This window comes from Bombus pyrosoma, linkage group LG13 (assembly GCF_014825855.1).
Source record: "Bombus pyrosoma isolate SC7728 linkage group LG13, ASM1482585v1, whole genome shotgun sequence".
Classification (NCBI taxonomy): domain Eukaryota; kingdom Metazoa; phylum Arthropoda; class Insecta; order Hymenoptera; family Apidae; genus Bombus; species Bombus pyrosoma.
This window is the reverse complement of record NC_057782.1, coordinates 5,639,902-5,657,605: the sequence shown is the minus strand read 5'-3', so window position 1 is coordinate 5,657,605 and position 17,704 is coordinate 5,639,902. Positions and strand designations below refer to the sequence as shown.

Sequence of the window (17,704 nt, the reverse complement as noted above, 5' to 3'; positions counted from 1 at the left end):
GCCGCGGACTGGCACTGTACTCCACCGGTTTTTGCTCGTTCGCTTTCGGAAAAGTCGTTAAATCTCGCGCCGCATTCGACGAATCAGCCAAATGACGTTTCTTGCGTCCTGTGTTGTATCGATGGAAGTTCGGACGACGATAATTCCACTCGCGTGTCTCAACTTCTTCGATACGGCACGATGCTGTCATTCAAATCTATAGGATATTTCGACGAAGCTAAACAATGCAACGAGTTAATTGATTCTCGAAAGCGTAGTTGTTCGTGTAGTATCATTTCGATATAACTCTTCAGTTATACGTTGAAACAATAGCCCTGTCATGGAATTATTCAACTCATCCTCTAGTTTTTTGATATCTTCTCTGGCTGGTTTTAAGGTACACGATATTTTCTCATTCTTTCGTTATTATATTAACGACTAACAGTCTTTATCCGTCTCATAATATACAACAAACTTGAGTATTCTATGCGAAATTGAAATATAAATTTGAACATGCCGAAGCTCGGATGATTCAAATAACCCCATCTTCCATAGAACAGACCGGACAAGTGGCGATAGATTCGCGAGACCAACTGTTTGCATCGGCTCGCGGATACTATTTGAAAATTCGTCGGATCTCCGGGCGAGATTGTCACAACGAATTATGCTGGTCGTATGAAAAATTAACGGGGATCGTTTTCGACGATCGACGTACGTTAGAAAGCCAAGCGGAAGGTCATTTTTCTCTTCGTTCCTTTAACGGCCACTGGCAGATTAATTAATCACGCCGTGCCGATTTCGTTCGACCACGCGGCTCGATTAATAAAATCGAACCCCGACTCTCGTTCCTTGTTTAAGTTAACTTGCTCGCCGTGCAGTTAATTACGCCGATCGATGAGCGCCGCATATTTTTGACGTTCATGGAATACGAGGACACACCGTGTGTACTCGTAAAACTGGTTTTGACGAGCGCCTTTAATCCCGGCCAACGAATGGAAACGACTCTGAATTCACGATGAAACGCGTAAATTCGTAATCTGCAAAATGTACAACAACTCGCCGAACTTCTGATTTATGATCCTGGACAGCGCTTTCACAGGATTTTCCACGTTATGCCGTGTTATCTGACACATCTAAAATATTATGAGGAAAGTTGTACATGCGTACATTGTATTTTTCGACCGATGTGCAGCAATTAAGAGAACCTCTACTGTTATTCGACCGCTTATGCAGCAGTGAAACCTTGTCAGTCTGTCGTCAAACTTATCGAACTTGGAACGTGGCGCCATGAAGAATAATAATGCGACTCATTGGTGTTCTGATTGGAATGTCACAAGGAATTGTGCTTCGTGTTGTTTCAAAGGTAAGTCAATTGTGATTACATCAATGAATTGATCTTTAACGGCTATCGTGAGTGAATGTTCTGGTCATTTTGTTCGAACATTATTGTCCTGTAATAACATCGCCGTGATGTTATTTACGATCGTTGCAAATAGTAACTGTTTTTTTTTTTTTTTTTTTTTTTACAATATCGAATGATCATGATACACTTGATCAGATTTTTGTAACTTTATTGATTTTCAAACTAAAACAGGATGTATGGGCATGAAATTTCATCCATGATAGCTACACCGTAGATATTTATACAAATTTATATTTTTATGAACATAACTAAAAATGTGGAATGTACATGAGACTCTGCTTCACGCATCAAATATCATAACGAGTATTACACTTTCGATATTTTATACATTTCATATATATCTTGTGTACATTTTTACATCTTTCAATTTTTGATAAATGCATTAAATGATAAGCAGCTTAACGATAGGACAAACTGATTTTCTTTCATGATACCATTCGACAGTTAGATGATCTTTTAATAGACAATGATCATTTTCTTCTCACTCTGCGTTGATTGTTTACAATTTCACTACGCTTCGATTTCGAATGGTGTTTCATCGAGATACACAATTTACGCGGCATTCATGGCGATATTTATGAGAATATTTTTGCGTCGGAGTAAGCTCGTAAAAATCATCTCCAAAGCGCAGTGACGCTAGCGTTTAATTCCAGTCGGGCGGTAATTCTTCTCGAAAGCAGCTACTCGAACCCATAAACTGGTGTGAATTCGCAATTGGGAGAACCGTGCGGCGAATCACTGAAACTCTGATTTATCAACGCGATCGATATCTCTACAACATCGATTATAAAAGCACGAAACGTTGCACGGGCTGTGGTAATGAACGACGCTTCTCGTTCGTTTTTCATTCAGTAGCGAAACAAGTATTTTATATGGAAACTGATCGATCAATTTGGGACTTTTTCATATTGCGTTCATACATTTTTTAACCAATCTTGCTGCATATTTCGACCATTTCCTACCTAATTGTGCTTTTCTGCTATCAAGAGTTTTTTGAAGTTAGAGAAAATATAAAAGAATCATTGTTAACCTATTTACGATTAGAAGTAGATTAAAGTAGAAAATCAACAATTTTTGTTTCTGAAGCACGATATGGATCGAAATAAAACATAATATAAAATGAATGTCAGGGGTCTGCTCTTATACACGAATAACTCAAGAGCCAGACTAGATAACTGTACTTTTTGCAATTATTTCATTTTCGTTACTCAGGTGTGCGATTCACCTTCAACTCCTAAAAGGCAAATGATCTTTATATAAATTTATATTTGTAGTGAAACTCTATACGTAATAAGAAATTCCAAGATAAATGTGAAAAGGATATATCTTTTTAACGTTTTTCCTATACTTTTCAATTTATAGTATATATTTGTTTTTAATTCAAATGGTTTAATTCGAATAGCTGTAAGACATTTTGCTTGTCTTCAAATTATCGATAATTGTTTCGCCCCGGTATATTTCACACAAAAGTGTAAAACTTGTGAAGCAATTCGAGTTACGAACGAAGCACAAACAAAACCCTAACACCGAGGACACTGTCTCGCAGCTTCGTGAAATCGGTACAATCCGCGACGAGGAAGATGGAGGGGAACGTCTGCTGGAACGTTGCCTATAAACCGCGTAAATTCGCAATCTGTGAAACTACGAAACGAGTCGGCAAAGTTGTGATTTACGGCGCGTCTCGTCGCCCCGTTTACGGGACAGAAGAAAAGGAATAGTTGGTCTGCTGCTATATACGTATGTATATGTACGCGTACGACGAGGGTGAGTCGGCGGTGGGCGTCGGTTGTTCGGGAAAAATGCGACGTAGCGCGGCCCGCCGTTTTCTCGCAATAACTTCCGAAGGAAAATTCACGATAATAGAGACTACTGCCTGTGAATTCCGTATGCAAGTGTGCTTACGCCACTCCTCTGCTCTCTTCCAGCTCTCCTTTTCACCAAACCTCTCCACCTATATCCTCTCTTTCCTATCCCCTTTTCTCTTTTCCTTTTCCTCTTTCTAGTAAGATCTCGACCGCTCGTGCCACCCTTTCCTTCTCTATTTCTCACCAATGCGACGCGGGTACATGCACGTTTTACCCCGGGATTTTCCCTCTTTCTTTGCGGAGCCGAAACGACGTCCGTGGCGAACCAAGGGAGGCTGAGCTAGACAAATAGTCGCCCCGTGAAATACCGCCGCCTCCTTAAAACTTTAAAGTGTTTCGAGTAATCCTAAGGCACGACTTTAGATCATGAGGATACCTAGCCTTGTCCTTCAACCCTTTCCACCTCTTCTTTCTCACTTCCATTGATACGATTTCCTTGTTCTATCTTTTCCTTTCTTTGCATGGTATGCTTTCTCTATGGCCGCGCAGACATGGCGTGTACAAAGACGTTACGGCGAATCGAATACAAATAGCCGCGTCCGTTGCTCGTAACGCTCCGGCCGATGAGCTTCATGGAGGAAGGCTCTTGTTCCGCGGTTTGATCGCGGTGGAACGACAATTTAGAGTTTGCTTTTATGGCGGTAATTTGCACTAAAAGTCCACCATTACGCGGAGACGTTTGTACGATACTTTGATCGTATTTTTCCGCTAGCCGCAAAGCGATACGAGTCGAGTCATTAAACTGTGTTTTAGTCGGTGTCGTATTCAAAATAAAAGATGTTAAATAATTGGAATACAGAGACGAAGGATTTCAAGGAGCAAAAGGAAAAGAGAAATACGTGGAGAAGTATCGTTCAGTGTGTAGTATAAAATTCGAGGCTTTTAAGAGGAAACTCAATGCTAACCTGGTTCGACGATCAGCATTACAGTGTCGGTTCGTCCCTCTGTTGGTCTGCACGAATATTTTCCGACGTCGTGCGGCGTGACCGCCGCCAGAGTCAATTCCGAGACTGTTCGAGCCGCGCCTCTTTCAGTCTCCACGTTTATTCCCCCTCGCGCAGCCTGCAAACACAGGAAATGCAACGTGAAATTCGGTGCACGACGCGCTAGGAAAATCGCGAGCGACGTATCTTTCTTTCTTCTCCTTTTCTCTCTTTTTATTTTATCGTGGCACCTGATGGAACAACGGTTACTTGGTTACACCAATGAATTTGCGAATTACCACCTACATATTTACGATTAATAGCGATTTATCTCGAAAGCACACATTATCTCACGAACGGTGTTCGCCGGTTGTTGACCGTGCGAATATTACGATCGAAATATATCGCGAGTGCGGAAAATTAAATAAATCTCCGGTCAGCCCCTCGTTCTCTCGCCCTCTCGCCCCTCTCGCCAAACGTTCACAGTTTGTAATTTCGTAATAAATCTGCCGAGATGAATTGCGCATAGCTTCCACGGATAAATTTTCAGCAGTTCGCCTATCGCGGTCTCGATCGCATTTTTCATTCCGCTATGAACCGATTTAAACGTTCGTTGTAATTACTTCGATCCGACGCGATTCCACAAACAACAAACACTCTCGAATTTCATTGTAAAAAAAAAAAACTGCGTTTCAGTTGCTGTGATTCGCTGTAAAAATTCAGTATGTTTTCCCAATCGTGTTTTTAATCTCCCTCCGATTCTTCCCGATTCAATTTCTCTGGAGAAGAAAATTCGACGCGTGTAAACAAAAATCTCGTAAGCCGAGGAAGGACTTGAAGTTCGTACCCGTTCAAGTCGCGTCCGCCGTCACCCAGATGATTTACGATCGTATTTCTTTCGTTCGAGACGAGAGATTCTCGTGAGAGAGGGTGTGCAAGAGGTCGATGTCGAAAGAGGATCCGGTGTAAAAAATTTCATTAGAGTCTGTCTCACGAGAAGACACGAGGCTGTATTACCTGGAATGTTAGGAGTTTGTTATCCCGGAGCCATTGCACGCCCCTGATGGGCCGCGTCTGATACGGGGACAATATGACGCATCTCAAGGTGATCGTCGACCCCGATGGCACCCTCTGCTCCCGTGGACCCATTATGGCAGCCACTGGTGCCGTGCTCTCGTAACCTGTAAACCATGTATGGACAAATATCATACGACAGGCAACATGTTCCAGTAAAAATTTAGTATCTTCTAGATATAGTTGTATGGACTTAGAGCACACGGTATTTAGACATTTCTTGTCTCGATTGTTGTAATTATATAAAATTAATTTCTCTAATATAATCTTGGCCATTCTGATCTTATTTTAGGCAATTTTATTTTATTATTTTAGTTAACGAATATTGATGAAAACAATAGTTTGTATTGAAAGAATAATATCCCCATATAATTAATTCATGTGTGTATTCAATCACATTCTAGAAATGTATATAGATGTTATACATCATAGATGAAGAATTACGTTTGATCTCAGTTATGAATTGATAATAGAAGGACGTTCTTATATTATGAATAAGTATACGATTATACGAAGAATATAATAATGCAAAAATGTGAAGCTTCTAATCAAATTATGCCAGGCGTGCAGATACCTACGAACGACAGTGTATTTATTTATCATGTTAACAAATTTACTTATTATAGCTATAATGTAGTTGTAATAGAAACCAATACGACCAACTTCGTTAAGAACGATCGTTTAATTTCTGATCGTATATTGTAGTAATAAAATTGAGAAGTTGATCATCACGTTGGCATCTAAATGGCTCATTTATAAATATATACAATTTTCTAGTGAATGGAATAATTTTTCGGGTCGTTCATTCTTTTCAGGGTTTTATTACGGAGACTTGACCAGTTTCGTATATTCCGATTAATGTGCCGTGTATTTAAAAATGCCGTGCTGGGTATGCACGTTCGTTTGAATAAAGATAGCCGCGCGCCATGCGTTTAAAACAATGTTAAACAGCTTATGGGCTGGAGATCCGAGAAGAAAGTAATTACACCGAGGGAGGAACTTGCGGCAAAAAGAACGGAACGTGTTTTATGCCTTCCCGGCTGAAAAAGTAGATTCATTAAAAACCGTGCAGCACGACGAAGTCAAGATTTACGGAACGATGTCACCAAATGAAAAATAGAAAACCAAGAACTACTACTGCTAATAATTTCTCGCTTTTATTTATCGAATTAGACTTTAATTAATCTTCGATTAATTGTCGCTTATTGCTAAAAATAATATTAGAAGAAGCTAAAGAAATTATAAGACCATCGATTGGCTCGTCAGTATCGATCTATAGGCAACATTATTTATGAACAGCATCGGATTAAATCGATTTATTCATTATTATATTAATTGGTATAATCCTACTTTAATATTTATCATCCCATCGAATGGAGCATAGTGTACGTATTAAAAGATTTTCCCGTTAATGGACCGCTTTAATACGCGCCATTGAGGGTAACCGACGAGTGTTGCGCGATAATTTTAATTAATGAGAACGTTAGCTTTGCCCCTTGAGCCGTGCATACAAGACGGCGTGCAGCTTTACAAAGCAAAGCGTTCCAGCGGCGAGAAAGACCGGCAGCGTAACACGGTTTTTCTTTCCTGCAGGACGTATGTACTGTCAAGTTTGTACATTTTAATTTAGAGGGTCGGCACAAGTGGTCGTTTAATATGCGTGCCACCGTGAAACAGCGTGTTCTTCTCTAGCCCGTGCGACGCCGTGTTCCGTTCGCCCCAATTCCCGCATTAAATCGAACCACGCCAACCTTGTGAAAAGATCGATTTGAAAACTTCGTCAACCAACAGAAGAAAAAATCCAGTTGAATTTATAGACTGCAAAGATTTCTTGGGCCCTTGAGGAAGAACACGCTCAAGGACAGTCTGAGAGTCAAAAGAATCACCACGGGGTAACTTGAAAATCCCTTTGAATGCACCAAGTCGGTGGCAAAGAAATCACAATTACAATTCGAGACTTAAGGCTCGCTATATTAAAACGCGACCTATTTCTACTCTGCCAGTGGAAAAATAAGAAGACAACGAAGAAGAAGAAGAGCGTGGATGGATGGATAAGATGGAGAAGAGAAGGGCTCTGTTCCTCGTTCGCTTCGGGTAGCCGGATCCTCAGTCCGGAAATTGGACTTTGAAGTGCGAAGAAACAAGAGAACCGTCTCACGTAAGGGCAACGACGCGGCCTAATAATTCATTACGAGACGAAAGGGAAAAACAATGGGAGCGGTAGCGCGTGTCTCGCAAGGGATGCCTCTCCTATGGTGTATGTATGATAATGTCGGGACAAGCATACATTATTCAGCGCGAAGGAGATGGCAGAGAGCCGATGACTAAGACTCGTTTAACGCCACGTTCCTATCCTGCAGTAGCCGTGCAAGCACGGTTACGGTCACGGCAGGTGACGAGGAAAAAGACTGGCGAGAACCGGAGGAGGTTTTCCACGACTACCGGGATTAAGGATAATCCTATTAGACTTGAATTAATCCTCGGGGAACTGCATTTCTCCTCGGCGATATATTCCGTTACGCCGTTATTACACGGCCGCGGCAGCCTGTTTTTCTATCGCCGCTCCTGCTTTCTTCGATTCTCGTTCGCTGTTAACTTCGATGATAATTGTCCTCCTATCTTGATGTTTAATTATTATTCGACCATAGTTGCCATCCTTCATGGACATAAATAGACAACTTGACGTTCTTTAGAAAGTAACCTCTCTTTGCTTCTGCGCTAACGTCTTCCGTTTTTTAAGAATTTCAGATGAAGTTTATATCCGCCTGTGAATTTTACTTCGTTTTATTTAGCGAAAAAGGTCCGTAGTTTTATCGCACAATTTTAATAAATCCTGGACATAACAGGCGTTCCATTTTGAATTCAAGGATTATTATCTTGAGTAGAATTCATAGTTTCTAGAAAATTGTCGATCTACTTATTTCGACATAAAGTGGAGACAGGATATCTTCTAAATGCATTTCTACCATTTTATTGTACTCTTTCGGGAATATTTTCAATCTTTGAACAGCTGCGGCTTAATTCCATCAACGACTCGAAGAATATCGTTCAACTAAATCAATTGCCGATTATTACCGCAGATTTAATCAAAACATTGAAAAATTCTGGTAGCGTTATATCGCTGAAGTATATTATAAAGTAAATTTCACAATTTTCTACGAACTATAAAATTCTACTAGTTTTTAGTTGAAATACACTTCAATTACGCTTCTTCTATCTAGATACGCATTAAGCTCTGCTATCTTTAAAAGTTTCAATTTAGCAATCATCAATGTACATCCGTTGATTCGCAGTTATCTCTCTCGTCGCTGTAATACCTGGCGTGCAATCTTGTTTAAAAGCACTTTAATCGATTTTCACGGAGATATCTCACAATCAGTTGAGAAAGGGATGCTTGTTTTTCCGCTGCTCTTAAATTTTAACCATCGCATCGATTCGAAGTCGATGCGACGGGGATGAATTTCAGTCGAGAGTTGGAAGCAATAAAGAAAAAGATCGAGAAATCTCGCGTCTCGGGCATGAAATGATGGAACTTGGAAAGAATTATGAAGCGTCTAGAAAGACGCTGCAAGAAGAATCGACGACAGATCCCGGCCGTCAAAGCCAGCGAAGAAGCGCACTTATCTTTAAGTGATTGATGTCGACTGGATCTTGTTGAAGGAATAAGAAGCGTCTATCGGATGATTTTTTAACGGGCCAACAGTGTATAAAGGTGGCACGACATCCCTCTTCGCATCAGGAAAATACATCAAACTCCATTAATACCGTCGCATAGTTGAGGGTAGAAAATAGACCGACATTTGGAAAATTTATCAAACTATTACCATGTAACTATACTACACGGGGGTCCAATTTTTTCATAGCAAACTTTATTACATTATTTCATAGATATAGATAAGAGGAAATATAAATCGTGCGATGCTTTATCAAAAAATTATTTGAAAAGTACGAAAAGAAGTAACGAGTATCGTTTTATAATTAATATAGTCAATAGGTATAAATATAGGTATAAATGTCCTATTTCAAAACGTTCATCATTCCGAAAATTGACAGTAAAATGTTGAATTTATTATTCTATGAAATTCCTTTTTTTTTTTTTTCGTTTCAATAAATGCATCAATTTTTCGTGTCAGTACGATACAAATATTTCTTCGAAGTAATCCACGTATTATTATAAAAATCTAATAGCGCGAAATTGATCAACTTGATATTATTTTCTTCGTATTTCCTATTTTTATTGTAACTTTTTAATGAAGCTTCGAACTATATATAACCCAAATTTCACGTTATACTCGTGGAACATGCTGACAAAATTTACTGAAAAAAATCTGTCCTATGTGCATTTAACGATTACGAAAATTTCAATTTATATAGTTGAGTATTACAATTAGAAATGCAGGAATTGGATTTGGTGCGTTGTACAATATATTTCGCGAGAGCGAAATGTGCGAATTGTAGCGGCAAAGTTTCGCTCAATGTTACGAGGACCGACTGAAATATCTACTAATTTGCTCGTTCAAAAGTTTGTAAATACGTACAAACATGCCGCGATACACCGTATTGCTTTTGAGAGTCGCGTATAATTTGCACGTGGAAAAATTCATTTTCGCAACTTGGGAATTGCGTCGGGCAAAATGCGATTTAAATGTAACGCGTGAATCAAAAGTCGAACGCGTTTCGTTGAAACAAACACAACGAAGGATAATTGTACTTGTGAAGAGTTGGGCAAATCCTCTTTGGAAAGTTCTCGCGGAATGAAGATCACACGAAGCGTGAATATTGTATTTTTAAATCCAGTGAAAAGTGGATCGATCAGGGCGTCTTGGCGATTTAATTTACGAATTCGTATAGGAGAAAAACTTTCGTCCTGGGATAACAGTTAACAGGGATAATATTACAGTTATCGAGTTACCACAAAACGGATGCAGAATATGGAAACTCTGCGCAGTACACAGATTTGGATAAAGAACGAAATAAAAGAACTAAAAAAATATAGAGATTAATTTTGTACGAATATCTGACATGAAAAAGCTTCCAATGAAGTTTTGATTGCATCGTTGACGTTTGCATATCTGCATAGTGTCAGTGTGCAGTATGCAATAAAATGTCAGACTTGCGGACGACGATTTATCGTTGGTTTTTGATTGAAAATATTGTTTAATCTTGCCTCACGTGTATGAAAATATCGCGTTGTCATAGTTATCCAGCTTTCTGTCCGCGACGTTGTTCCGTGCAACCGATAGACTTAAATTTAGTTTGACAAACGCGTCGCTGGTGAAATTAGACGGCGGGGATCTTTAAATTTATCTCCGTGTCTATTAAAATCTCCGACACAATGGCGAGGATACTGTTGGAAACGGAACTAATGGAACTCGTTCGCGCCGGTGTACTATTGGACGGAAATAAACCTTCGTTTTCACGATGCCCACTTACTTATTCGCGTTTGCTGAGAGTGTGGCTCGTCGTAACCCTCCGGTTTGTCAGGATCTGAAAAGAAACAGCGGAAACAGTTAGTCATCGAGGTACCGTTTGTCATGCAATTTAGAAGATTTAGGATTAAGGACAACAGAGATAATTCACGATAAGACTTAAATGGCATTGAAAATATTTAGAGTCTCGTCGAATCACCTGTGCGCTGTACCACCCCATTTGAACTTAAAAATTAAAAAACTTAAAAATATTTGACGAACTGCTAGGACTCAAAGTATATGATAATACGAAGCATAGATAAAACATCTTTCAGTAATTAATAAACATTGCCATAAAAAGAGCATCTTCATTCGCGTCTCTGACTTTATCTTTTTTACCAGAAGACCGAAAAATATTGAAATTCGTGAGTGGTCCTGATTCAATGATCAAGCGTCACAAATAATTCTGCAAAACGATCGGATCGATCATTCCCTTTCATGGAAATATTACATTCAAATATTTCCAAGTATTACCATATAATTAAAAATCGCTGGCCGAATACTGTGAAAAATATTCAACCGGGTTAGGAGTCGGCAAACCTATTAAACGAAGACCGGCTTAAGGACAATTCAATTTAGTGGGCGGATTTAAATAAAGAGGCGAACTAGGAGAGTAACTGCAATTACCTCGCACGGACAGCTGAACAGCATACATCATTTTGGGCTCGGTGTTCACCTGGCATTCGTACTTGCCGGTGTCTGTCTTCTTGGCGTTGTCCAGCCTGAGCGTCCACGCGTCGCTACCCGGTGTATGCTGAGGCCCGAATCTCGTATCCGAGCTGAACAGAGTGTTTCCTGACGTGAGAATGTGGAGGTCTTTGCTTCTCATCCAGGACACCTGGAATAAGACCGCGCAGGATGTTGAAAATACATCGTAATGGAATTACCGTCGTGTTAAACACGAAGTTGCCATCAGGCCATGCAAATGCTTCTTAAAATTACTTTTCTAGTTTAAGAGGATCAACTTTGAGTTAATTTCAGCCAGGAGTATCCACTAAAATTTACTGTCGTCAATTTTTTCCAGAATCTTGACACGCTTGGTCGATAATCGCTTAACATTTTTCCCAGTAATTTTACGGACTGTCTTTGGATAAAGACTTGCCTCTTCCAGAAAGCTTACATTTTAATTTCCACGGTAAATTTTATACATTTAGTAAATTTTATGCCTCCATCGTCGATGTGACTATTTCACTATATTTCCGAATAATTTTATAAATTGCAGCGATTTTTGGTAAGATATATGTATAAAGGTTTATTTTCTTAAGAAATGGATGTGCAACAATGTATTTTCTGGAGGCCTGAACGATCTTCTACAAAGTTTATGTTTGTTTCAAAAACAACTGATTTTTATCTCTTTGATTTTCACACTTTAGTCGTCGACAGTTCCAGTGTTAAAGTTCGCAATTTGTCGAAACGAGAAACAAACAGATCGATCGACAAATGCAAGTATATTTATTGAAACGAATAAATAAAAGCTCGCGCAGCAAATGAAGAGTATTAGTCTAGCCGACATAGATTCGTCTGATATGTACGACTACAAATGCGGTTTCCTCCCTTAAAACTAGAGCCATAGGAATGCACACTTGCGCCCCGTAAATCAGCGCTCTGTTACGACTTATTTCCTTTCCGCCTCGCTACTTTACACCCGTGTTACGAGCAACGTAATACATAACATAGTAACATGTTACGACGTCGTTACCTTATGGCCGAGATAAAGGATAGAGACTGTTAAAAAGAAAGTTCGGCCGCGAAGAGAAAAACAAGAGGAAAAGGGTGGAAGGGAGATACGTATAGGTGGAATTTAATGGAGCGACGCGTGAAAATCTCTATCGTTCGGAGGGAAAGGAACGAAGAGAAGAGAGAAGAGAACGAAAGGGAGAACCGAGTGGAAAGTTCGTATTTCCTTCGCCTCGTGTTTCCTTGTTCTCGAGCGAAATTTTATTTATCAAGACGAAACGGCGGGTCGAGACGAGGCGTCATATTATTTATGCTGGTATAATTTTATTATCCAACGGCGTAAACCGGAGAGACTGGTTCAACTATTTTTATCGTTTGCAACAATAACGCCGAGTAATTTAAACGCCAGTCCGAGTTAATATACGGTGCAATTACTCTTTCTTGCCGTGGAAAATAAAATCGCTATTTTCTTATGTCACTGGCAAGCACCATTAATAAAACGCAGCAATGAACCGGTCCAGCAGCTCCACGTTCCATAGTTAGAGCCACCTTTGACATATCTTATTGCTTCGGGCTAAATAATTAATCCTCCCCATCCTACTTTTCCCACTTTCACTCCGCAATTCTGCTTAGGGGCGAGGGGAGGGGCCAAGCAAATGGGAGTTTACTGATTACTCAGTTAAATTCACGAGTTTCTCAACTCGCGGACTATTTCTTACGAGTTTCCCCGTAACTCGGTTCATCAATTCTTATGAGTTTTCTTCCTGAACACCGGCTACGTTCACGTGAAGAATTCGATCCTTAATTCGACTTGTTCGGTCTAAAGCGGTCCAAAGGTACTTGCGCTTAGCAAATATATCTTCGTCAAGATCACCGCCCACGTTTCTTCCAATTCGACGCTTCGAACGCGACGGCGTTTTCAGCTTCATGAGAAGCTGTTTCGGTAGATGTTGTTGAATATTCGTAGTTCGCTGAAAAACGACTTAATTCGACAAATAACGACGCCTCAATGATGCACGGTACTCGGGCTAGTTGATGTACCGAAAAGACGCGAAAATCACGATAGAAGGATGCAAAGTAGCCTCTATATAATTCCTTCTGATTATCCATTCCCTTTCGTATTTTCGTTCGTCTTGTTATGAGCAAAAGTTTCTGCGACCCTCGACGACGAGTAGCACACCTCTAGTACCGAGGATGCTTCAGAAAGCAGCGCCAGCCTTTCCTCTCGGTGCGATTAATATTTCGCGCGATTTTGACGGCACGAAGTTTAAAGGGCCAAAGGGAGAGGGTGAAATGTCAACGTTCGTGGCAGCTGTCGAATACGCTGCTTACAATTAGTATTTCTCACGACCTTGTAGACACGATCTTGAGCTTAAACTCTTTGAAGGTTGAATATGATCAGTGAATATTGCCCAAACACTCGATAATGCTTCGTTGAATAGACTCAATATTATAATTACGACTAAGAAGTATGCTCATTGTACTTGATGTTTTTCACAATTTTCAAGTAATTGAACTTAAAGACATCGTGATAACGGTGGAGTATGATCAGAAAATACTGAGCTTATCCGATCACTCGATGATAGTTCGTAATAACGATCAAGTACGTTCGTTGCAAATAATATTTTTCACGATCTTGATGACAAAAAAGTATGAAGCTTCGTAGGGCCAGGGGAAGAAGGGTGAAGCGATAACGATTCGATAACGTGGCAACGATTGAACATATTCGTTGCAATTAATATTTTTCACGATCTTGAAGACAAGTAGCCCGAGCCTTAAAGGACGAAAAGAAGAGAATGAAACGACTTCGAAGACGGAACGACAGTGGCTCGTGGTAACGACCGAGTATGGTCAGTGAACACTGCTTATCCGATCGCTCGTATTTCTCAACGTTGGACGGGGCAAACGGTGGGATATTAGATATCCGGTTATCGGGCTGCAGTCATTTCCGATCTGCATCCAGTTGCCATTTTCCCATTGGTCGTTTCGCGAGAATGTGAGAGGATAAACGATCGATCTGAATGATTTGTTTTGGGACAAGGGAAAGAGAAGAATGTGAGAAGGGGACGAGGAGGGAAAGAACGGTCGAAATGGCATGGAAGACGAAGAATCTAAATTGCGATCGTTCCGCGCGCGGCCTGGCGATTTTTAATAATGTCGTAATATCCAGGCAACGGAATCGAACGCGGTCCGCGACGTTTCGTTGCGAGACGGTGGGATGCAATAATCCACCGATGACAAAAAGAGGTACTAGTCCCTGCCTCGGATACATTCAGCCAGCCGTAGATTTATCGCCGTTATTAAAACAACCGTGGCGATACGAGCAGCAACCATGCTTGCCGGACGAGCGTAGATATTATTCAGCGAGAAGAACAAAAGAAGCTGGGATTAATCGGTAATTAAATCGACGCTGGGAAAACCGTAACGCTTCCGATATGCTTTTTATGCACCTTCTTCCATGGTATCCTACTATGGGAACTTTTTTTCAAACAATAAAATGGTGATAAGATACAGATATAATATAATCTGGTGAATCGGTAACACGTATATTCATCGAAGTTTATTTCCAAGTCAGATACTACAATGTTGTTAGGAACGGAGTATATGCCTCTAGGATGCTTGAAGTCTCGAGGGATGCAAAGTCCGATGGACACACGGTTTTCGACGCTGTAAGATCTGTTTTCAATGGTTCATCGCTGTGAAATTACAGCAAAGCACGAATAATTATATTGGTGAAATTGAAGAACAATCTGAACATATGTTTCCAATTAATATCATGTAATTCCTGTATACATTTTCCAAATTGTTTTCGGTATTCATCAATATGATCATCATAGTCGACTAAGTAATATTAGGCTGTCCGGAAAGTGTCTTACTTTTACAGACACTTTTACAACAACGCATCTTTATACAAACATGAAACATAATCTGTCGAACGTTGTGATTCGTAAAATAATATAAAACGGAAAATGTGTAAGCATTATTTCATTATAAAACGAAAGAAACTTTTCGGACGACCTAATAATAAGAAAGCTAACGTAACTTCAAAATGTTTCATGTATACCTTCGCGAGCCTGTAGTATGTTCGCGTCTGCTATTTAATTTCAATCTTCTCTCCATAACGACAAACCCAAGAAAACAACCATTTCAGAAATCCATGTCCAAAATTGTTCAGGCAGACGTCGAAGGTAAATCGATGCAGGCCGCGCAGGTCTGTTGGAAATCGGCTTTGTACATAACGAGAAGAAAATTCAGCGCCGCGTGCGGCTGATTTATACAATAATAACGTAAGCAGCACACGGCAGAGCGTAATGGTCCACGATGTGGGGCGGGAAGGCGGAATGTGAGCGGTGGGTCATAACGTTAGGGGGTGAGAAGAATGTACGGCGTGGCAGGGGCTCGGTGTATCACGGCATTTGGTCGTATGCCAGTTTACTCGAGTATACGAGTCGGATGGCACCAGAAATAGAACTGGCTTTGAGGTCGCGGCACGAAGAGAGCAAAAGATGGAAAAACCGTGGCTGGCGAAGGGGGTTGGTGTTTGCTCGCGCGGCTGGCGGGGAGACAAAAGGACGAGGCAATATACGGAGCCGGCATAACCGCTTTCATCTGCTACGTCGACACAGACCAGGGCCGGATAAAAATGCAACTCCTACCAAGCCGTTTCATCGCAACCTTACGAGCCTCTCTGCTCGTTCCCTGGCGCTTCTCCTCGAGGAAAGAGCTACCTTATGGCCACCATTCAGGCAGCACCGAGCGACCTTACGTTTGGCTCGGCAGATCGACCGTGCCACCGACACGATTCCCTCTGCTCGAATGTTTCTTAAATTAGACCACGTTTCCGCGTCGCCGCGAGATCGACCTGGAAATTTTCAGCACTGCTTGCAACAATTTCAAGCGTCGCTTCAACTGTGTAACGTCCGTTCTCTTTGCGTCAAAATGAACCTTCCTCCGGGATAAGAATTCCGCCGCGGTATGATTACGAAATTGAGTTTCATTTGCTCGAAACTACGTCGGGGAAGTTTCATCGAATGAGCGATGTTTAAGTTTTTAGTGTTTTTATTTATACGTTTATATAATACGATCTTGTGCTTCGGCGACAACTGTGTCAAAATGAGTCCTTGGATCTGAGATTGTATCTTGCGAGAACCTGAGCGTTCTTCGAATCTGAAATCTGATAAGAATCTGTTTAAATGTTCGAGATCTTGTCAAAGTTTAGTTCAATTCTGATCAGTCGATGGTGATATCCTACAGATGATTACTTAGATATCCTATCGATTATATTTCTGATGGAGCGTGTCAATGAATTTAAAGAAGTGTAACTGCCGGGGTGAAACTAAGAGAGAAGAAACTGTGCATCTATGTTTTGCAACGATCAGCTTTCGATTTTCCTTCGCTTGATTAACAAACTCAGCGACCAGAGTTCGATTGAAATTTATTACTCTGTGATTTATAGCTCTCGTCGCATTTTCTTCATTCGGAAGATTCAAGATTCAGAAGATTCAGAGATTAATACAAAGTTGAAGAAGCATAGTAAGATAGTTCATAGGAGCTTGAATTGATCAAACTGCGGACTTTGAAAGTGGTTTTCGAAAATTCCTGTCCGCTGGAGATGAATGAAATCGCGGATCCGGAAAGTTCGATAGATTTTGCTTGTATGGCGTAGTTTGTATTGTAACAGGTGGTAGAAAATCCGAGGAGGTGATCGTACTGTGAATAGAATTTGTTGGAAGACTACGTTTTCAAGAAAGTTAGGTTTATAGTTAGTGCAGTGTGAATGTAGTTAACCGAGTCCCTGTGACTTCAGAGATTGTTGACTCTGAAGTAATAATCTCCGGGTTTAATCTGCGTGAAAACTCGATCCCGGCAATTCTAGAACAAACGTTGTTCGTGGACGAACTATTTCGATTTACTTTCTTCGTTTAATTTACCTCCGTGTTAAGGTTCTGTATTCGTTTACGAGGGGAGATTGAAAAAGTAACGAGGTGTCGTTAAATGCAATTCATTGGCGTTCATGCTTTCGCACGCGTCCCAACACCGGAACACCTCGATCTTCCTGTTAGAAACAGACAAGGAAGTGGCTCGATGAATAAAGTGTAACTTCCTTTCGGCTCCAATTGCCAAAGTCGAAACTGAAAGTTGAGGAAAAGAGGCGAAGTAGCAAAAACGTTCGATGAGCTTTGGCGCTTCACGATGAACCATCGAATCGTACAATCGAATCGCTGTTCTTTGGTTAAATTATTTACTCTGTTTTTGTCGGTCGTAAGAAACGATAAGAATTGCGCTCGTCGACTT

General features: G+C 40.6%; 2 protein-coding genes across 7 annotated transcripts in view; one reads left to right on the top strand and one right to left on the bottom strand.

Annotated features, from left to right (window-relative positions):
* LOC122574255 overlaps positions 1-17,704 on the bottom strand; it is a 116,525-nt gene that overhangs the window by 9,222 nt on the left and 89,599 nt on the right. For all 3 annotated transcript variants that reach the window (XM_043741626.1, XM_043741627.1, XM_043741628.1), the window contains 4 exons: positions 11,360-11,570; positions 10,698-10,751; positions 5,208-5,371; positions 4,173-4,329 (listed from right to left, as the gene is read on the bottom strand). In XM_043741626.1, coding sequence (XP_043597561.1) covers positions 4,173-4,329; positions 5,208-5,371; positions 10,698-10,751; positions 11,360-11,570 — 586 coding nt within the window. The remainder of the gene's footprint in view (positions 1-4,172; positions 4,330-5,207; positions 5,372-10,697; positions 10,752-11,359; positions 11,571-17,704) is intronic.
* Positions 1-17,704, top strand: part of LOC122574256 (basement membrane-specific heparan sulfate proteoglycan core protein-like) — a 298,381-nt gene that overhangs the window by 194,789 nt on the left and 85,888 nt on the right. The gene's annotated exons all lie outside the window — the stretch shown is intronic.